Here is a 22,875-nt window from a genome sequence, read left to right as displayed (position 1 = left end):
GCGACCCAGTGGGAGCCCTCCGGAAGGCATGTACACTCCGCCACATCCCCAGGGCTCTACTCTTCATCTGGCGATAGGAAGTGGGTACTACTTGTCGCTACTACCCTTACAAGCACTCGGCGTGCCATGGAGTACTCACTCTTCCTGCTCTGACACGGAGGGCTCAGATTGGACTAAACCCAGTGGTGGCTTTCTTCCGCCTGAAGCGGTGTCCTTGACTCTCCATTCACTAGTCCTCCTTCTGGCTCCAAATTTGGTGAGGGAAGTGGGCCTTAAGGTGTCTGGCCTTCCCCACTAGTGCTAACAGACTTGCGACACATGTAGATGAACCACCCTTCCACTGTGATAGGAGCCTGTCTATAGTACCGCAATGACTCCCCAAAGCAACCAGAAAAAAGACGTCACTCTCATAGATATGTTCACCAAAATGCTGGCGAAGAAATCTGACCAGAATTGACCCCCTCAGGACGAGACAGTAACGGGAAGCGCCCCTGGGGATGATGCTCCTGTGACAAGGAGATTTTTGGAAAAGCTCTTTGGAACTCTCAGGGAAGACTTTGCAGCACTTAACAAGATATAGCAACAGAGGTGGAAGATCTCGGCGATATCTTGGTGACCTGGGACATCAAGTGGATTCTTTGGAATAAACCTAATATTCCTGGGAAGAGCAATTTGACAGACACCACCAGGAACTTCTTGAGCTACAAGACAAAAACATGGAACTTCATTATCAGCTGGAGGATCTTGAAAACAGATCTTAGATTCCTAATATCCACATCAAAGGGGTGCCCTTACTGGCAGTATCTGGAAAGCTGGAGGAATATGTTACTTGGTTGTTTTGCCACGCGACCCCAGAACTTGTTGATAAAGACATCATTTCTGACCCAACCATAGAGCGGGCCGTCCAGCTTGCTCTCCAGGACAAGTGCAAGACATTATCACATGCCTACATTACTATAGGCAGGAGGCCATCATGTCAGCGGTGCGTGATAAGAATTCTATCGATTTGAGGGCATACCACTCTGACTCTATCAGGACATTTGCCCAATAACATTACACTGCTGAAAGGCCCTGCAGCCTGTGATTGCTTTTCTACGCGGGAAGGGAATTAAATACAAATGGGGCACCCTTTCAGGCTCCAATTTGGAACAATGAAACTCAGAGTATCCAAACCTTGGAGGAGGTTTGTTTGCTGTTGGATGTGGCGGCCCTTCTGGGAGACCCTTCAGTTTAATCTCCTTTGTGGGGTTCAGCATCTCTGTCCACAGAACCATGCCACTATACACGTCCGAGAAAGAAAAAAGTCTGTAAGCCCTCCACAACTGGGAGCCGCAAGGAACGAGTTGTAGTGCATCAGATCCGAATGGCAAGAAATGATGACCTAGCTGGGTGAAGGCTGCTTTAGTGCGGACAAGCTGGAAAACAGTGAGCCTCTCTCATTGGAGGCTTCAATTCCCCATTGCTTTGAAAACGCCACGGTTTAAGGGAACGGATTCCTCCAAAACTGCTGTTGTTTTCTGATTGCTGAGCTCCTTGGTAGCATCACGTTGTGACTGGAGTGATCTGCTGCCAACGACATGGACCCTCAAGTGTTTGTTTTTTGTTTCGTGACTGGGAACTACCTTGTTTACTTCTTTCTTGCTTTCCCCCATTTCTTACATACCTGACAACCTCCACACTCCTCCACAGACGCTATTCAGCAACACCACTTACAGTGGATTAATGTACACCTCTGGGCATGCCCAGCTCTCTTCAGATCCCACATACCCACATTCCTATGTTTAACATACTTACCTTACAAGTTTGACGGCTAAATGCACCTGTGAAGCGTCTTGCACTACTTTCCTTTCTCGGAGATGCTAAATTCGACATCTGCCTCATCCAGGAATCTTGTTTGCTCAAAGCAGACTAGAAGCACCTACACTCCTGGTAGTTCGACCACCAGTATTTCTCCTTGGGCCCCTGGAAAAAGGCAGGAGTTGAAGTCTTTCTTGCCACTCATTTCCCAGGGAGGGTGACACAAACACACTCTGAGTTGCCTGGCAGGCTCCTGTCACTACGCATCGATTTGAGGTTTACTATATTACGTTAGCAAACCTCTAGGCCCCCGATGACCACCAGGAAGGTTTTCCTAAGGAAGCTTTAGGCCGCATCATAGCCACCCCTGACACACACATTATCAGTGGAGGGTGCTTTAACATAGTTTTTGTCTCACAAATGGACAGGTCCATCTACTGAGCAGGACAGACTGGCGCTTGACTATGAACACTGACTGACATCTCTGGGGCTGAAAGACGTGTGGCGGCAAAACTACACTACTAAAAAAGATTACACTTTCTTTTTGGTGGCATACCAGACTTATTTATTATTTTATTTATTTATTTAAAACATTTGTAGAGCGCGACTGTCACCTGGCAGGTATCCTGGCGCTGGTGGATTACTCCTGAGATATTGGGCGGGGGAGGTGAATAATGGGTGAGCGGTCATTAGGGGGGGGGGGGTGGGAAGAGCCATGTTTTGATTTGCTTCCTAAAGGGAAGGAGGTGTGGGATCTGGCGGATTTCGGCAGGTAGACTGTTCCAGAGCATGGCCGCAGCCACCCTGAAGGATCTTCCCCCAATCCTGGCTTTCTTGCATCTGGGTATTTTCACAAGGCAGGCGGTTGCGGACCTAAGTGTTCTAGTGGGGATGTACCACGAGAACTTATGCTCACATTGATTTTTTCCTCACCTCTCCACAAATTACTTCTGCCACTGCAGCTGTGGAGATTAGGGTAGCTGCCCTTTATGATCACTCCCCTGTCCTCCCTAAATATGCACCGCCTAGCTCCACCCCACCACCTGCACTTAGCATCTTAATCCTAAGGTCTTCACCTATGAAAAAACACTTACTAAAATTACTGCCACCATTAACTCATTCTTGGCTACTAATGATACACCAGACACACCTATAGCACCTATAGCACTAGTGTGGGACACATTGAAAGCCGTAGTACGGGGCCAATGCATTGCCACAACGGCTCGCCTCAACAAGGAACGATGTGACACCCGAGCCCAACTAGAGACTCAGGTTAGGGAACTAGAGGAGTCCCACAAGGACGCTGGTTCACTTGTGACACAGCATCAACTCACAGCAGCTTGCATGCAACTAAAGGCCCTAGATATGGATAGGGCTGAATATGCCCTGCTAAACACAATGCAGACATATTACGTAGGAGGAAACTAGGCGGGATGTGTGCTGGCCCACCGCCTCCGTTCCCACGTTGTACAACATTGGGTGGATGGGTGGGTTCCATTGGTGCCCCAAAACATCAAGATGGGCTGATCGCCCAGGAATTATAGCATTTCTATACCACTCTTTACACAGTGGAGGTTCTCCACGATGAGGACATTGGTGACCCCCCTGGCCGTCATCCCCAAGCAACTACCTCCACCTTAGGTAGAGCTATTACCCCTAATGAAGTTCTCATATGGATACATTGCTCACAACCTAGTAAGGCACCAGACTATTATGGATAAAGTACATATTTTTATAAAGCATTTAGGCCATTGTTAGCACCCACACTGGTGAAACTGTAAAATGCCTTTAGCATGACCGGTACTCTTACAGACACAATACAGCTTGCAATGATCACAGTAATCCCCAAACCCAGTAAGGACTCTAAACACTGCTCCTACTACCATCCCATGTTGTTATTGAATGTGGACGCTCAGATATTTTCTGGCATTTTGGAAAACCGACTTGCTCTGTATATATATATATGCATGGCCTCGTGGACCCTGATCATACCGCGTTTATACCTGAGAGAGGCTGCAGTGATAACACAAAATGCATTTGTCATCTTTTGTCATCCGTGAGGGTTAATGGGATCTTATCACAGCCCTTTAACAGGTCCAGATGCACTCATCAGGGTAGCCCCCTCTCACCCTTACTTTTTGCCCTGTATTTGGAGCCCTTTCCTGAAAGGATACGTAATATCCCCATAATTACAGGTGTGACCATGGGGGACTAGGAACACAAAGCTATGCTATATGACGTTGATGTGTTACTTATCTTGTCAAATATAATTCACACTAAAAGAGGACCAGAGGAATTTTTTAAAGACCAACAGGGGCTGATTCCCCAATATACAACTAGAAGACACAATAGAAGGCCCCTGGGTCTGGTACAATAATAAATTAATGGGGTATCCTTTTCTTAGGATGATTCCCCCTCACCCACCCGAAGGTTGCATGCTTCATCATAGGGGATCTCCTCGCACTCCAAACCTAGTTGTAGTGCGCGGTACAACCCCCTCTCTGAGAGGGAGGAGCAAAGGGATGTTTTAGTAGAGCTAGTGAGGTGTACTAAACCTCTAGATGAGCAGGGTATGGGGACAGGGTAGTAAGCAAATGTAAGTTACTAAAACTAGATCTATGGTATTCTGAACAATTTTAATGGTGCTTTCATAGGCTAGGATTAAAAGAAAAGTAACTATAACAGAGGGGAATTCAATCTGTCAACATGATGGAGAGGTTGACATGTTTCAGCCTAGTGCTCACTGTAGCGATGCAGTGGCTTTCATCAGGACCAAAATAAAGCGCAGAAAGTGAAGGGCCAATAACCACTTGTATAACTTTAAAACAGTGATAAAGAGTTTATACAAAACCAGTAGGTGGAGTGATAAGTCACTCAGACATAGAATATACTGGTCAGCAAACTCCCTGAGTTGTCGGGTGAATACTCGGGGGATACCTGTAACCTCAGTTTAACAGACTCAAGGCGGCATCCAGTACCTCATTAAAGGAAAGGTGAGGTCCCAACGTGGCCCCATCCCCGGTCCTTTATCAAGCCTGTTTAATTCCTTGCTGTAGTAATGGCTGAACTGGCAGCTTTTCGTGTGGCCTCAGGCTTTAAAACGAACCTTCAGGAATCCTCTATATTAAATCTTACCATCTCAAAAGCTGACCAGGCTCAGCTTAATAGTCGAGTCCCATTCCCCTGGGTTTCACAAGGTATGGGATACCTGGGTTTGCAGATACACCCACCCCTGTACGCATCGTTGACCACAACTATGCTGCATCCTTATGACCACCCGCTCTGACCTGTCTAAATGGAAGGGATACGGCCTCTCCTGGCTGGGCTGCTAAGCCGCCGTCAAGATGACTCTTTTATCAAAAATTATACTTTATGCAAGCTTTGTCACTCTAGCCCCCCCTAAAGGCCCTTGACAAACAGCTAAGTCGTATTTTGGAATTTATTTGGGGTGGTGAAAAGGTGCCAATGTCAAAGAAGAAGGTCTACCGGTCTCAATGGGAAGGAGGGCTTGGTGTCCCCACTCTAAGTGGCTACTATCAGGCAGTTGCATTATATGAGGGACTGATCCCGACCCAGTACTGAAAAACATTGGTGCTTTATTGATCAAATGGTGGTAGGCATTCATATCTAGAAGGTCCCATGGCTTATTAGGTCACATCGGCCAATGAGAGTCTACATTTCACTGGTACTCCGAGCCAACATGGGCATCTATGACAGGATTCAAACTCAACAGGGACTATCCACTTCCATCTCCGCCCAAACACTGATCATAGGGAACTCTGATTTCCCCTGCGCACCGCGGTTTAGCGTTTCTTGTATGGCGGCAAGAGGCCAATTTTAAAAGCATAGGTGACCTCTTCGATGTAGACGGCCTCATGGATTTTACTCAGGTTCGATTGGCTTCCACCTAATGCTTGTTGGCAATACACTGCCAGTCGTCACTGGCTATCACAGCCTCTGATTCGCCCCAAGTCAATAGACCTCTGACTTCTTTCCCCCTCTTCCGATAAGCGACTCCTCTCCGATATATACACCTTCCTCATTATATCTCCGGTTTCTTCCAAAACACCTGTGTAGTGCAGATGGGAAGGGGAATTTGAACGCACATTCATTGATAAAGAATTGTGCTACATCGTTCATCGTGCCCGAGCTTTGGCCCCCAGTAGTTCCAGTAAAGAAACGTTTCTTAAAATTGTGCATTAATGGTACGTTACACTAGCCAGAATTGCCCAGTGGAGATCAGGAAGTGACAGCACTTGGGAATGTCCCAAAATAAGTTCCTTCTGGACAGAGGTCATGGAAGCAGTGAACAAAATGTATGACACTGACCTGCCTAAGTTCCCCACGTACATCCTATTGTGACTCCCAAACTCTCTGACATACTGACTACAATCTGCAGGGGGCACGCTATTACCCTGGCAATGGGAGCTGTTTAACAGCTCTTGCACTCCCGTTGGGGCTCTGATGCATCCAGACACTATTAGACTGGCTACACAAACAATGGGAGCTCTTGGGACTGGAGAAGCTGACGGCAGTGACGTCACACACGCTACCTTTGTTTGATAGGATGTGGGGACCATGCATCCGATACCTGTCGGACAAATTTAGGGAAGCGACCTGCCTATAATGTCTGCGGGTTCTCCACCTGACACACCCATACTGTACGCCTACCTGAATCGTTGATTGGGGAACTGCCCTCCATCTTCTGCACCTCCTCTTTATTATTATTCTCTTGAGACTAGTGTGTTGTCCTGCTCAGGTTGTCACAACATTTCCAACCCTTCCCACACCCCCTCCCGCCTGTCTCCCCTTCTATCTATTCCTCCTCTGTTCTTCAGTTAGATTCTTCACAGCTTCCCACATTAAATCTATGATCACAGTCACTTATAGGTACTCTTCAATGTGGAAGAGAAAGTGAAGAGATTGAATATGTGTCTTTTAGAATAGTTTAAATCATAAAGATGTTTGGCTTGTGCTGACCCTGTCCTGCCTCATCTTCAACAGACCACCTACATGTCGGGCCAGGTACTGTAGGGTGGACAGTTGGAATGTGCTTTAACACTCTGACAAAACACTTTCTTGAGGGGATCTGGGTGTCCCTATTTACCTCTATAATTCTCGGTTGATTTGGGCCTCTTCGTTGTGTACTAGTTTATACCAAAGGACCCACCCTTCTCCACATATTGAAATATGGAGGCTGTAGCTGCCTTTCTGCATCTTTAAACTTGTACCTGAAAGGCCCCATTACATGTCGTCCTTATAGAATGAACTCAAACATTGCCACATAATGGATTTCAAGATACATTTCTTGCTAACTGCAAGGCTCTACTCTGTTTGCACTTTAGCTCAGCATGTGCCCTACACTGCTTACCGAGTTGACGTTCGAAAGGCAGAGCCAACATAGTTGGCAGTGATTTTTTCAAGTAGTAATATTTCAACAAGGTAGACCCAAGGACCACTGGTGACCTGGAGCAATAACTATAGCAAACAACACACTGGTCCCTAGTAACAATAGTTTTGATGCAAAGAACCAAATGGCGAACATAATGTATTCAAATAAGTTTATGAAAAACAATTTCAAGACACATAGTGGCGCATTGAATATTGGTGCAAAACAAACGTTTTTGGTGCTCTCTTTTGAGGTAATACACTCAAGTAATAAATTGTGATCATCAAGTGTATCAGCAAACACAAGAACAGCATAGCCCGTTATAGCAAGTTCTCAACAATCATATAGGTTCCATGTTTTTAAAGTCGACGGCGTTTCGATCCCGATAAAAATGGTGGGATCATCATCAGGACTCGGGAGGATACAGCGAGCCAGAGAGAGAGATTGTAACGGTTAATACAGTTGCTAAAAGAGAGGAGCCCTGGTGACAAGCCTCAAAAACAAGGTGGCCAGGAATGGCCTGAGCTGGAAATATGCTGTATACCCATGGGGGCACCAATCAGCCTGCAGTGAAAAGTGCATTCGGTATGTGTGGTCTGGGTCTCTAGGTTGAGTGCTGCATTCCTTAATTGGGCTTGAATCACCCAGGAGCACAGCATTCAGGTTGATGGGGAATTTCAGAGCCAGGCTTATCAAGGCATTTGGCTTCTTTGCTCACACTGTAATCCACTATTACAGGATTAGCGAAATAGCCGCAATTTATGGGCAGTAAACTTGACCTGCAACATACTTCCTGAGGCATGGGCGACTATCCTGATGCCGGCTAGAAATATTTCCCTCCATGTTGGGGGCCATAAATTGCGATTATGTCCTCCAGCTTTGTTACACCCCTCTGACACTGAATAAATGTGACTTTTTTCCTTCCAGGAGGCGCAACTCTGGTAGTCCACAGAAGGGTCTGTTAGTGCTGAATGTTACCAAGTTCACCTAAACTAGCACACTAGGCATCAGACTTGCCACTCTACCATAGTATTGGAGATGCATTAAGGGCATATTTGTTATAATCTACTTGTTGGTTAATGCATCCTCCCTATTGGTATTCTCTGCCTTGCTGCTCAGCGAATGGTGATGTCATTGGAATGTTCAGAGTGTTTGTGCTTGAGGAGAAATCAGTTGGAGCGGATGGGCTGGGCAGCAAGGAGGCTGCTCCTGGTGGGGCATATTATGGATCTTATTATCATCCTGTAACTTATATTTGAACCTGTAACCTGATGAATAAACCAATAGCTTGTTTTCTACACGACCTGTCTACGAGACATCTTTCAATTTAACACTGGCGATGATTTAGGAAGAACCTGCGTGTACTACTTCAATGGATAATGGTCTATGAAGCCTAAAGAAACTTCAAGGAAAAGGAACTTCATGAGAACTTACAAGCTGTGTACTTAAGGAGAGCTGGCATCTCGGAGCCCCACCAGTGACCTAGTCACCGGTCGCCCACAACCCAACCCAAAAGGTGCCAGTTCCTGCGGCCTGCCTGCTGTCTTGCTTCCTGCCTGCTCTGCTGCCTCCCTGTCCTTAGGCCTTGAAGGAGTTGTCCCTGTTTTGTTGCCTTGAACCATGGCTTGCCTGTTCCTGCCTTGACGTTACTTATTGTTACTGCCAAGTACCCCAGAGATCTACTTTATTCTGTGATCATTGTTATGGAGAAGACCTGCTGTTCCTGCATGTGTGCCTGATATAACCCAGCTGTATGCTCTTCATGTTTCACTATTGTTCAGTGCCTTTTTGCCAGTCTGACGGGCTGCTGGGGTGTGAGCACTGTACTGGCTCTTCTTTGCTACAACGGCTCACCGGCTCTCGACAGCTGATGGATTTATCTGCCCGTGACTGTGAGTTCTTTATTTTATTTATTTATTTTTTGCTGCGCTGTGTCCTGGGCAGTTTAACCATAGCTACACATTTGAAATATGCCACAAGCTCTGCACAACGCATACACAGAGCGCGTGCAACATTACTTGTGTCCGGCGCTTCAACAATGTCTTCTTAGCTTCTTCTGTGACGTGTGCCTGCCATGTAACAACGTTTGGGAGCACGGTGATGCAGGGAGCCATCCGGCGCAGCGTCACCGGTGCATGTCGCCATTTTGTGGTTGGAGCTGCACTGCTAGTTTGTCACATGGTTCCTGCAGACTCCAGCCTGTACGTTTCTCGCTTTGCCAACCACGTTGTTTTGTTAATAAAGTTCAACCAGATCTTGCACTGAACGTAAACTTCCAATTGTCATTTTCGCCTGCATTTCACTTTGTTGTGCATACTTACGCGCCGTTGGGACTTCTTTAAAGAAACCACGACAACCAGATGAAGTGTTTTTTGGAAGGTACATCTTGGATTAATTTCCTCAGGCCTTGTGGGAGGCTAACAAGGATAAAGTCACTGCGCCACACCGCATCGGATGTGGCGACAGCCACATAGAGCTGCTGGACAAGGGCTTCACTTTGGGTGAGGACTTCGGGTGAGCGATCACTCACCGGAGTGAAGACTTCCTATTTGTTTATTTTCATTGCTATGCCGGTGTTCGGCATTTGATGGGTTGTTTCTGCATGCTATTTGGGTTTCCCACTTAAGTGCAATATGCTAATTCCGGAACTTTATTTACTTACCTGACAGCCGTGAGGGAAACGGCCACAACTGCGGTCCACAGCACCTCCTTTGCCCGCCGTGAGGGGAACGGCTCGCTGCACTCTGCTCTTGCGCCCCACCAGCATCACCGACGTCACTGGGACTCCATCTCCCAGGGGTCCCGGCGGCCGTGGCGCGAGAGTGACGCCACCAAAGCGCCCGGAGGCGCGCTAAAAGGCAGGAGCGCCGAGCGCTCACTGAGAACTTTATTTACTTACCTGACAGCCGTGAGGGAAACGGCCACAACTGCGGTCCACAGCACCTCCTTTGCCCGCCGTGAGGGGAACGGCTCGCTGCACTCTGCTCTTGCGCCCCACCAGCATCACCGACGCCACTGGGACTCCATCTCCCAGGGGTCCCGGCGGCCGTGGCGCGAGAGTGACGCCACCAAAGCGCCCGGAGGCGCGCTAAAAGACAGGAACCGCTAAAAGGCAGGAACGCCTCTCGCCCCCGCGAGTCGCGTGCGGGAGCGCCCGGACGAAGCCCGGGCAAAGGGCGGGCCCTCTACGGCCCTCATCGGCAGGAATCGCCAGGGACAGGGCCCAGAAACTCTGCTTAAATCGTTGCCCGTAAGTTAATTATAAGTACAACGTATTTGCTTTTCCAGTAAAGCCTCTTTGGGTTCAGCTACCGCAGCATTACCTTGTGCAATCCCCCACGTTGCCACTCATCATGTCAAAGGCAAAATCGATCCCAGTAGTCAATACTATTGAAAATTATATGGTCCAGAAGGTTGCAAAGATTAATAGCGACAGGAGATCCTCATTGGGGTTGAGTCTTTCTCCTGAACTGCTATTTGAGGACACGCCTCTACCTACTTCTACTTTCGACATTAGTAATGAGGTATTTCAGACACCTGAGACTAACCCCCTAACCCAGCTACTGGTAGCTATTGTAGACTCAGCTTCTGAGAGTACACCAGGGGAAGAAATAATATTGTTAGAAGAGGAGCCCCCTGTTCCGGTACCAGCTCCTAGAGCTATTAAGGGGGGGGGAAAGAACCTCTCAAAACGGGGCGGGCTTCGCTCAAGTAAAAAACGTCCCGATGCATCCTTATCCGAAAATACTGGAGAAGAAACAAGGGGAATTCCTGGAGGGAAGCTACTCTTGGACGAAGAACAGCTCAAGAAATTGTTAAATGCCCTAGATAATAAAATTAAAACTATCACCAAACCTCTCCTAAGTAAAATAGACCATCTTATGGAAGAGGTGAATAGACTGGGGGGCCTTCTGCAAAAATCTCTAAAAGAAACTACCAACATTACTAACCAGAAAATTCTCAGAGTTGAATCTAAAATTACACAGACAGCTCCAGGAATAGAACTATTGGAAAACACTCCCCTTATCCCTATGTTGACTACTGATATGGGAGGGGGGGTTGTCAGGGGATCAGATATTAATATCGGTGATCCTGAAAGACCAGGTCAAAGGGACAACCAGGTAGATCCAAATGTAGAGAAAGGGCACGTAGAATTAATTGTGGAAGCATCTCCCCTGATACTCGTTCTGGCAAATGTTCCCCTTTTAGAGCCTGGGCAAGCAGAGAATACTCCTTCTCTGATAAATAAATCACTTAATTGGTTATCGAAGAATATGGCCTTCACCCCGGGAGGTATGGACCAGCTGGCTCAAGAAGTAGTAAAAGCTAGAAGAGTAGAATGGATTGGAGGTGGTATCAAAAAATTCAAAGGGGACTGCGTGGTGTTACATCTTTCTGACCCCGAAGTGCTCCCAAACATCCTTGCAAATATATATCCCCCTCAGCGTAGATCCACAGAAATAGTCCCATTAACACTAGACTTTTTTATGCAAAAAAAGGGAATTTATTAAACCCCACAGTCCTTAAAACAAAATGGAACCCCGTAGTGAAAAAAGGTAAACCGTTTTTCATAACAAATAACTGGGGTGTACCGATAGAGAACAGATTCTCTGCCCTTTCTGGTCTCAATGAGTGTGATTGACTGAAAGGACGGATGAGTATAGGTATGGATAAAAGTGCAGGGTCTCAAGTAAGAGGAATAGGTGTTGCTATGAAGTCTATTGCAACTAAATCTAGTAATGAGGGGACACCTAGCTCTAGAGGGGATCATTATAGTACTGTGGGGCATTTGACATTGATTCACCGCAGCATTGAATGCAGAGGCGAAATTAGCCCCCCCTCTAATCTGACCAATACCCCCCATGTAATGCCACTCCATGGGAGGGATAGGCAGTTAAAGACAGGTCTTAAATTTCTTTTGTGGAATCTGGCGGGAATTCATTCTAAACTTGAGTCCCCCGAATGGTGTGAATTTATAGATAGCCATGATGTTATCATGTTTCAGGAGACTTGGGCATTGACCCCTGTTTATCGGCAGGGCTTTTTAAATTTTTTTGTCCCTGCAAAAAAGAACCCAAAAGGGCGGCCCTCAGGGGGACTAATTATATGGGTACGCCAATCATTAAAATGTTCCATCAAAGTGAGGCCAGTTAGCAACTATGATCTACTCCCAATCGTGATAACATGGGCTGATCGTCAAGACATGGCCCTTTATAACATCTACGCCAGGGGAACTCAAGGGGGTAAAGCTGCCGAGGTGGTAGTGGTGTTAGATAACGACCTAGAGAATCTTACACCGCATACCACCATTATAGTGGGGGGAGATATGAATACCACGTTTGAACCACTAGGCAATGAGGATAACGAATTGTCCCTAGAGGAAGACATTAAATGGGGAGTCCCTCAATTGGATTTACCTGTGATAAAGAAATGGACTGAGGTGGCTATACAAGTCAAGAGTATGTGCTTGGCCAGGGGGTTGAGGGCAGTAAACGGTCGCACCCCCTCAGACCTACAGGGTGCGCACACCTTTGACAACACAAGGTCAAGTAGTCGGATAGACTACATCCTTGTAGATGTCAGAGTCTGGAATAAGATAATAGACATGAAAGTGACGTCTAGATTAGAGAGCGATCACAATCCATTGTGCTTGCTCTTTAACCAGGACCAAAATAAAAGCCCACCTATTCAGGAAGGGGGTGTTATCCCGCTAGATGTCATCTCAACCAACAACCTCCGACATATTAAATGGGCAACATTGATGGATAAGCCAGGGGATATGCAGGACTTATTGGAGGCTGTTGAAAAAGAGGTCAGCAGTTTGCAGGTTCACTGTAATGAATTAAATTTTAATAAATTAATTGAAGAGTCACATCCTAAGTTTGTTGTCAAGTTACAGGGGTTTTTCTTAAAAAAGGCACATAAGGGGAAAGGCGCCGGCCCCCAGAGATATCGAGGATGGTATGACCATTCCTGTAGAAAGGCACGGCAGAACCTTAGCCTAGCCCTGAGGACTAAAGAAGGTGTGCTGAAGGCCAGGGATGATTATAGGAAAGCACAAGCTAGGGCAAAAAGGTTGTGGGATGAGAATCAATGGTTAGATCTTAAAAAAGCCTGTGCAGCTAAACAACAGAAAGAGTTTTGGGCCATTTTAAAATGGGGTAGGGGGGGAATGGCAGAGTGTCCGAAAAATTATGTTCCAAAAGAAGCATGGGTGGACTTTTTTAAACCCCAATATGCTGATAACTCGATTTCGACACCCCATCCGTTCCCCAAAATGGTCTTTTACAGTCACGAAATATTCTCTTTGAGAGATGTAAATGTAGCATTGGACGGGGTGACTAGAGGCAGGCTCCAGGTATTGATGGAATACCGGCAGATGTATTTTTATCTGACCGGGCTAACTGGTGTAAATATTTTTTATGGCTTGCGAATTCTATTGCACAAGGATCTATGATACCATCTTCATGGAAGGGTGCGGAGATTATTCCTGTTTTTAAAAAAGGGGATAAGGCTTTACCAAATAACTATAGGCCCATCAGCCTTATCGACACAGCACAAAAACTGATGGGTAGAATGATACAAAATAAAATACAAGCCTGGATAGATCATAAGGATATCCTTTCCCCGTACCAAGCCGGCTTTCGAACATTAACTAGCTCCATTGACCAGGTATTTCACTTTTTAACTCTCTACTGGAAAAACGTTTCCCTGACAAATGGCCCACTATATGCTGTCTTCGTAGATCTGAAGGCAGCATTTGATTTAGTACCCAGACAAAAACTTTGGATTGTTTTAAGTGATCTTGGCATTAGCCCCGAGTTATTGACTCTGCTCGTGCGTATGCACGAAAATAACTACGCAAGAATTAGGTGGGGGGACAGGGAGACGTCACAGACTCCTTCCCCGTGGAGCGAGGGGTAAGGCAGGGATGTGTCCTGGCCCCCGCCTTGTTCTCTCTCTATATTAACGGCGTAGTAGACTTTTTAAAGAAATCTCCACCAGATGCTCCATTGCTAGATGGGGAGCGGGTTCCAGTATTAATGTTTGCTGATGACACTCTACTGGTTTCACGGACCCCCAGTGGTCTACAAAAGACAATTGATGCATTTGGAGAATTTTGTCGGATTCGGGGTTTGGAGCTAAATACTTCAAAGACCAAGTTCATGAAATTGAATCCCGCTAAGCAATTCAAGGGAAAAATATATTTTAATGGGTGTTCTTTGGAAGAAGTGAACGCTTTTACCTATCTTGGCATTTCTCTGCAGGGCAATATGAATTGGAAATCTCATTTGGATTTTGTGATCTTAAAGTTCCACCAGCTGGCTGGGGCCATAGCGCAAAAATATAAATCTTCATTAACAAAACCTATTCAGCCCATAATGGAGATTTATAGTATGAAAGTGCTGGGCGCCTGTCTTTATGGATCAGAACTATGGGGCTTCACCAATCTGAGCGCTTTGACTATTGCTGAGAACAAATTTCTTCGCCGGTTGGTTGGTGTCCCACAGAGTACCCCATCGATTCCGCTCCTATACGACCTTGGGAGGAAAAAGATTGAAGATATGGTTCGATTGCGCCCACTTTTATATTGGAGGCGCATAAAGACTACGCCAGAATTGAGCCATTATGCGTCAGCTCTTATGGACATTGTTAAATCTGATCGGTTCCATAAAATAGCTTGGCTCAAAGAAATTAGGAACTTGCTTCAAAAGTTGCACCTAGATCACTTATGGACTGCCATTGACCCCTCCGCTTTTCCATCTAAAGCGATATTGAAAAAAATGTATTGGGACAAGATATGCCAGTCCGCTTTAATTCCGATCATTCGTCTATGATGGTATCCCAGTACTTGGAGATAAAAACAATCCCAAAATATGAATTGTACTGGGATCTGATTACAAAACCCATGGACAGAAAGCTGTACTTCCAGTTTAGAGTTGGTTCCCTGCCTTTAAATGCTTTCACTTTTAAATGGTCACCAGGCAATGTAAATACATGTTGTTACTGTAAGGTACTTGTTGAAGACATCCCACATTTTTTGTTTGTTTGCCCATTATATGCTGCCCCAAGAAGTAGATGGCTAAAACCGGTTTGCAGGAATCTGGGTATAAGAAAGCACCTAGAAGCATTGAGAATATTAAGATCAAATTGTGCTCCTAATCTTGCAATCGCTTTAGCCAAATACTTGGGATGGGCCTGGATAATTCGCATGCGCACTTTAAATTCCAACTGATTAATTAAGATGGATTATATTTATTCTAGGACTAGCCCCATTTCCTCATGAACTAAGTATTGTGACTCTGACTTTCTTTTTTAAATGAATGCATTTTTAAAATGTAAATATTCGCCAGCATTTTTTCGTAATTGATTGTATTTAATGTGTATTTTAGGTTGATCTTAAAGCTTAGTATAGTATTTATAATTGTTTAGGATAGGGGAAAATGCTTTTATGACAATGCTGTCGAATAAAGTATTGAAACTTAAACTTGCTAATTCCGGTCCCCATGTCTTGTGGGTGGTGGTGCTTTGTGGGGTTGTGAGTGTCTGTTTACTGTTTTCTGGGGTAGGGAGTGCCCCAGTCCTGGAACATAGGGAGGTGAGTTCCCCTATTACGATCTTGTCTGTTTCATAGGGAGGTGTATTCCCTATTATGGTCTTTCTTACGGAGGTGTTTCCCCTATAAGGAGGTGTGTTCCCCTATTATGGTGTGCTTGTTCTGTTTCATAGGGAGGTGTATTTCCCTATTACGGTTTTTCTTAGGGAGGTGTTTCCCCTATAGGTAGGTGTGTTCCCCTATTACGGTGTGCTTGTTCTGTTTCATAGGGGGGTGTTTCCCTATTACGGTTTCGTTCAGTTTTATTGGGAGCTGTGTTCCCCTATTACGGTTGTGCGGTTTCATAGGGAGGATTTTTCCCCTATTAGTACCGTGTTCATGTATGCATATTTTGAGATGTTCATACCAACTCTTCTTATGTATTATACATGTTATATACTGTTTTGGGTTTGTGAATATGCCCTGTTTGTATGTTGTTGTGCCTGGCGAAGTGGTGTTATATACCCACTATGCCCTGTTCGTATGTTGGTGTGCCTGGCGAAGTGGTGTTATATACCCACTGTTTTTAAGTATGAAACTTTTGCTTTGTCTTCCCTTGGTATGTGTGTCTTATCATCTTGCATACATTTTGGTTTTCTATAATCATTATAAGGGGGGGAGATGTGGTATAATCTTCTTGTTGGTTAATGCATCCTCCCTATTCTTGTTCTCTGCCTTGCTGCACAGCCAATGGTGATGTCATTGGAATGTTCAGAGTGTTGGTGCTTGAGGAGAAATCAGTTGGAGCGGATGGGCTAAGCAGCAAGGAGGCTGCTCTGGTGGGGCCTATTATGGAACTTACTATCATCCTGTAAGTTATATTTGAACCTGTAACCTGATGAATAAACCAAGAACTTGTTTTCTACACGACTTGTCTAGGAGACATCATTCAATTTAACAATATTCTTTTCAAAGAGTGTGTGGTGATTGTTCACTTCTGTGTCAATGTTTTTTTAAAAAACTATTTGTGTCTTGATTTTCATGGAGAATAACAGAAGGGTAACTCAAAGGTACTCCCCAAAAACTTTATAACCATGACACTTCTGTGTCAATATTAATCAGCAGATACACTGAGCACGCCTTCATCAAACAATCTTTAATCGTATCATTAAAACCATAGAATGCATAACACATGAATTAATGATACACAGACACTGATACTTAGCAGCAATTTAAACAGGAATTATACAAATGTATTTATAAATTGACGAGTGGGAAATGTTGGCAGAAATCTACAAATAATCCAACCCATATTGCATCAAACATTACATTTGCCTTTCATTCTGTTAAAATGCTAAAAATGGGTTAAGATAGATAAAACAGAAGATAAAAGAACAACCTGTCCAGCATGTTGGTTCTACAAAAACTAATGATACATTACTTGCCCGCCATATTTCTCAATCTTACTGCAGCCCAGATACATTTATGGAGCATTATACAAATTAGTTCTGATTGTATTAATTAAAGATTAAGTAAAGCTTCTTCTTGTGTTCGAAGACGTGTGGGAAGGGATTAAAAACGAAATCCTGGGCACAGTATACAATTTGCAAAAAAATAAAACATTGTAGCATGGATTGTACTGATTCTGAATCGCATGGACAAGGCACAAGGCCTAGTTCCCCATTAGCATCTTTTAGACAGGAAACAAGGAGATGGGCAAAATTAAATATGAACCTAACCAGTTTGTATCTCTCGTAATGATGTAGTAAAAAGTATGAATAAGGATACATGTGGCTTGTAGTTCTCACGATTTGAACAGCCACTCTCCTCTTCCTACACTCTAAAGCTTCTCTTCTCCTTGCCTTTTTAATACAAGATTTGGCTAATGCATTGATGCCCTGTGGGTTATTAGAAAGTCCTGGTCTCCCTAACATGGTTAATTTATTCTTTATGTATGGCAGCCACGGAATATTACTCACATTGTGATGCTGAAGACAATCATCAAGTATATCGTGATTAAGAAGAGTTTCAGATTTTGATCAAATGGAAAGCCATTGCATTAATGGTGCTAGTTAACACGATCTTCTAGATACTTAAAACCTGGTACCGAGTGACAGACATAAATGGGAACACCAGTGGGGACAGACAACAAACAATCTTTTCAAAAAGCAATTCTTTTCTAAACTGTAAATGTGTTGTAGTGCTATTTTCCCAAATATCTGCCCCATACATCAACACAGAGGTGTGTCGCGCATTATAGATATTAATCATCACATCTAGGGGTTTGTAACCTAACTTTGATGAAAACCTAGGGATTGCAGCTATGATGTGATCAAATTGAGCTCTCCTCACTTTCACTAAATGCACCGAATTGCCCTTACTGTCAAAAGGTACCCCTAGATACTTAAAGGTTGGTACACGTAGACTATTGGTCTAGTTGTTGTAGCTTGACTTAATATTGCAGGTCACCCGCCCACAAACCATACTGTACGACTTAGTAATATTAGTTGACAGACCCAGATCCCTCATAAACAAAACAAATCTGCCCAGTAACCTTTGAAGGCCTACTCCAGTTTTTGACATAAGACACAGCAATCTGCGTATAACAATGCAGGCAGTCTTCTTGCTCCAACCCTGGGCTTATAGGCCTCAACATGAAAAAAAAAAAAAGGAATCAAGATCATTCTTACATAGACAAAGAAAAAGAAATGGCGCCAGTACACATCCTTGCCTGACGTCGTGCCTAATGTTAATCGGGTTTGTAAACTCACCACTGAGCACACTTTCTACCTACATAAGTGTCTAGATAGGCATGACTAATCACGAACACTGATGGTTAGCCACGGCCATAGCGACAGTGAAACTCTGGATCCTGTCCCACTGGAGCTCACAGACAGTACTTATGTTATTAGAACTGCTCATTGAACTTCACAAACTACAAAGACCCACTTCACGAATTCAATCAGACATGGGGCCGCTTCCTCAACTTATTAGTCCACATTCCCACGTTATACATATCACAATGAATATTGTCTGATGAAACAACTTGAAGGTAGGCAGGGAGATAATTAAGGTACTTAACGTTTATGTTTATCTTTAAGCTTGGAGGGCTTATAACACAGGGCTCACTACCAATTGACACCTCAAGATGCTTGGAAATAATATAAGGAGATGAAGATGGCAAAGCCTTGGATGTACATTACCCCAGATGTGGGGAGGGTCAGTCTTAGGCGTCTGATCGGTAGACTTGGTAAAGGTTGAGGAAATTGACTGTGAAGTAAACTGAAAGCAAGGAAAAAAGGAAGGTCTTTAAAGATTTCCTGAATTTGCAGTAATCTTGTTCCAATCTAAGGTGTGTAGTTAAACATTCCATATAGTTATCTTGCTGAAAGAGAGTTTGACTGCTGTTACTTTCATACCTGAAGAGGTGAGATGTCAGCAGCCTTTTATCAGTGGATCAGAGAGATCAGGGTGGCTGGTAGAGACCGAAGATGCTGGCATGATTATTTAAAGCATTGTGTTTAAGGCAAAGATTATTTAACTTGGTCCTTTCATGTATTGGGAGACAATAGAGGGATTTGAGGGCAGAGGTACCATTGACACAGTGACTGAAGTTGTAAACCTGTTAGGCCACAAAGTAATATGATGCACTGCGTCATACTTAGACGTCACTCTAATTAGTTCTAGCCTTTGCCGCTGAGTAACCTAATGTATCCAGTAATGGAAAGTTGTGCATGAATACACCTTTTCCCAGTTGAAGTAGGTTAACATTGAGAAAGTTCTCAACAGTATCAGAGCCAATGACCGGGGTTTTGATGTAACTCTGTCTGATTGGTAGGGTAATTTTCCCTAGAGGTCCTCCTCCTCGGCTCCAACCCGTCAGCCTGGGACGACTCCTGGTGACCAACGGCACTGGGGGCAGCCCTGACCCCCACCGACCACGCACGCAACCTGGGAATCATCCCGACTCAACGCTCTCAATGACCAAGCAAGTCAACGCCATCTCCTCCTACTTTAACACCCTCTGCATGCTCCGCAAGATCTACAGATGGATCCCGACAGATACAAGAAAGAAAGTCACCCAGGCCCTCGTCAGCAGCAGACTCGACTACGGAAACGCCCTCTACGCGGGAGCCCCGACCAAGCTCATCAATCGACTACAGTGCATCCAAAACGCCTCGGCACGACTGATCCTCGATGTACCACAACACTGCCACATCACCCCCACCTGAGAAACTTGCACTGGATCCCCGTCAACAAGAGGATATCCTTCAAGCTCCTCATCCACCCACACAAGGCACTCCACAAGATCGGCCCAGCCTACCTCAACTGATGGCTCTCCTTCTACACCCCCTACCGCCAGCTACGCTCCGCCGACCTCTCACTCGCCACCGTCCCGCACATTCGAAGAAGAACCACCGGCGGGAGATCCTTCTCCCACCTCGCCGCCAAGACATGGAACACCCTCCCACTGAGCCTACGACAGACCCAAGACCTGCTGACCTTCAGGAGGTCTTGTTCGATCAGTAGCGGACCCCACCTCCCCCCCTCCCCAGTGCCTTGAGACCCTTGCGGGTATGTAGTGCGCTTAACAAATGACTGATTGATTGATAGTGTTTAGCGCTAATGCACCCTGAGACATTTAATTGGATCCTGAGGGGCATTACATTTGTTTTTAAGATTTCTTTTGTACTCATTACCAGTGCCATTAACTATTGTGTCCCCCCTTTTAAGTCCTTGAAGTTTAGACAAGCCAGAGTAGCGCTTATGTATTTACAGTTGTTATCCTATGAACTCACACTTTGTGCAATTACTAGTTTCTTGTAGGACGTCTATAGATTAAAGACTATTTAGACCCGATTGACTGTTGAATGGCTTTTTTGTCTTTGCACTGTCTTTTCTTATCTCCTTTTAATTACTCGTGACCATGAGCTGTGTTTTATCCTAATTATTAACTAGATTTGTAATGATGATTTTCTTATTGTATGATTGTATCTTTTATGGTTGCAATTGCTCCCAAATAAAGATTATTTATTATTAATACTGCGTCTCTATTCACAGGGGCCCCCCAATCTGGCAGTAGCAGCTCCCTGCATACAGAGCGCTCCCTCAGTGGTATTAATCTGTCAGCCTATGGTTCGAAAGGAGATGGGATGCACCAAAGATCCTTCTCTGTGTCCAGTGCGGACCAGTGGAACGAGACCGTTGGAACAGTCAACACTGCCAACAATCCTAGTAAGTGATTAATCTATGACTTGCACCGAGGCTTCGTCTATGAAGTACCACATGGGGATTTCTGGTAACATGTGTGACAGCAAATGTTCTTTGGCATCAGAAGCCGACTCTTTTCAATTGTACGATATGATATTGCATCAGAATTGACAGCTTGTAAACATGAGACACTTTGAATGACTTTTTCAAGGTGGTTCCTTAAGAGTATATACTTTTTGCTGAATTTAGTAATGCAGAATGTACAATGTCTGTTTGTTCTTCTGGAGACTTAATTAATTAATTAAAGGATTGGTATCCTGGTAAGTCTTGCTGACTAGGCACTAGAATCAGAGGAAGAGGTTTTACATGTGCAAGAGATCTTTCACTACAGAGTCTCTGCTTTAGACCTGCACTCCAGTTATAATAAGTTCCCAGAGAAATTAAGCGGAGTGTGGCTAGTAGCCCCTAGCTCGCTCTCTCTCTCCTTCAAGTCTTTGTTCAGTTCTCACCCTTCATGTAAATGTGTTCATTATGTAGAGACAATTAGTATAAGGGAAGAGGGGTTTTACCCGAAGGAATCCACATGGGACCTGGGTGCTATATGGTGTACATAAGAGGGGTCCCTGTGAACTGGTATACCATTATTTAAATTTATTTAAGGAAAAAGTAAGAGACAATCAACACACTGTAAATTAATCACAATGAGTAAACAAATACAATTAATAAATAACAGTGCCCCAAAGGAAAGGGAGTGAAATAGCGTGATGCTGTGAAAGAAAAGAAAAAGTGAAGAGGTAGTAGTCGTGACAAATAACAATTATCCAATTTCATTCGAAATACAAACACTATTCATCGGCTTCAGATCCCTGAGCCCAAGTGAGGGATCATAACATATCCCATTTTGAATAAAAATTGTCTATATTGACACTGGTATGAAAATATCCAAAATAGTGCGGGCGGTGTCAACTGAGGAAGGAAGAAGGTAGCCGTCGACGTTTCGACCCCACGCTAGAATTGTAGGCGTACTTGTTGCCTTACATCGGGGTCTTCATCAGGACAAGGTGTATACAGGGTGCACTACAATTTCTGTAAAGATGTAAACAATGTGACATAAATATACTGAAGAGCGACAGTGAATATCGAGTTACCGTAGTGAGCGGTAAACAGAACAATTCAGATATTACCATGGTTCTTAAAGAAAAGTTACTTGTGGTAATAGAGATAATGAAATATTATCTTTGGATCACCAGAGATGAAAAATCATCAGTTTTGCACTATTCGATGATTAAATAAATGCATTTCTTAATCAATGAATGATACCTAACTTACCCACGTTAAAACCAAGAAACAAAAACACAACCATCCTGTTTCAACCAGGAAAAACCAAAGTACTGTCAATAACAAGATTAATAGTCGTAAACATAATATGGGTAGAGTTCATTGCGTTGGATATTAAGAAGTAAACTTCTAAGGGTTCAAGGTAGACACTTAAACAGTATAGGCATGAACCTGTTAATACTAGTGAGGAAGAAAGTTGATATGCTTGTCATATCGTTAATTATCTGAGATTCTTCAGAGCATCAATCAAGAGAAGCTCTACTACATGCATTAAGGCTGGCATACCTGTAGCAAGGAACACCGGAGGTGTGTGCTAATCTTTACGTTTTCGGTCGGAAAGATATAAAAAGACCTGCAAGGTTAGAGAGGAGGGGCTATGTAATTCAAATAGGTCTCATTTGTAACAGCAGACTATTAGTTATTAGGGAGCATATTGCCCACGTACCTGAGGAGGGAACTGGGAATGTGTCATGTCCGATCGCTCCCAAACGCCATATCTGTAGGGCGGTAATTGTAACTCTAAGTAATACGGAGTAGGCATAATACCGGATCAGATGGCAGATTTAATTGAGCCAAGTCTTACCTAATACTAGCGTAGATTCTC

The 22,875-nt window shown here is 44.4% G+C and overlaps 1 protein-coding gene across 1 annotated transcript in view; it reads left to right on the top strand.

Moving 5' to 3' along the window:
* The window catches only part of AGAP3 (ArfGAP with GTPase domain, ankyrin repeat and PH domain 3), a 2,202,224-nt gene that overhangs the window by 1,677,315 nt on the left and 502,034 nt on the right, over positions 1-22,875 (top strand). Inside the window, exon 12 of the mRNA XM_078662817.1 lies at positions 20,784-20,957. Within this exon, the coding sequence (XP_078518943.1) occupies positions 20,784-20,957 (174 nt within the window). The remainder of the gene's footprint in view (positions 1-20,783; positions 20,958-22,875) is intronic.

Source organism: Lissotriton helveticus, chromosome 10 (assembly GCF_964261635.1).
Source record: "Lissotriton helveticus chromosome 10, aLisHel1.1, whole genome shotgun sequence".
NCBI classification, from domain to species: domain Eukaryota; kingdom Metazoa; phylum Chordata; class Amphibia; order Caudata; family Salamandridae; genus Lissotriton; species Lissotriton helveticus.
The sequence above is the reverse complement of the archived record's forward strand: the minus strand, read 5'-3'. Positions and strand labels throughout refer to the sequence as shown.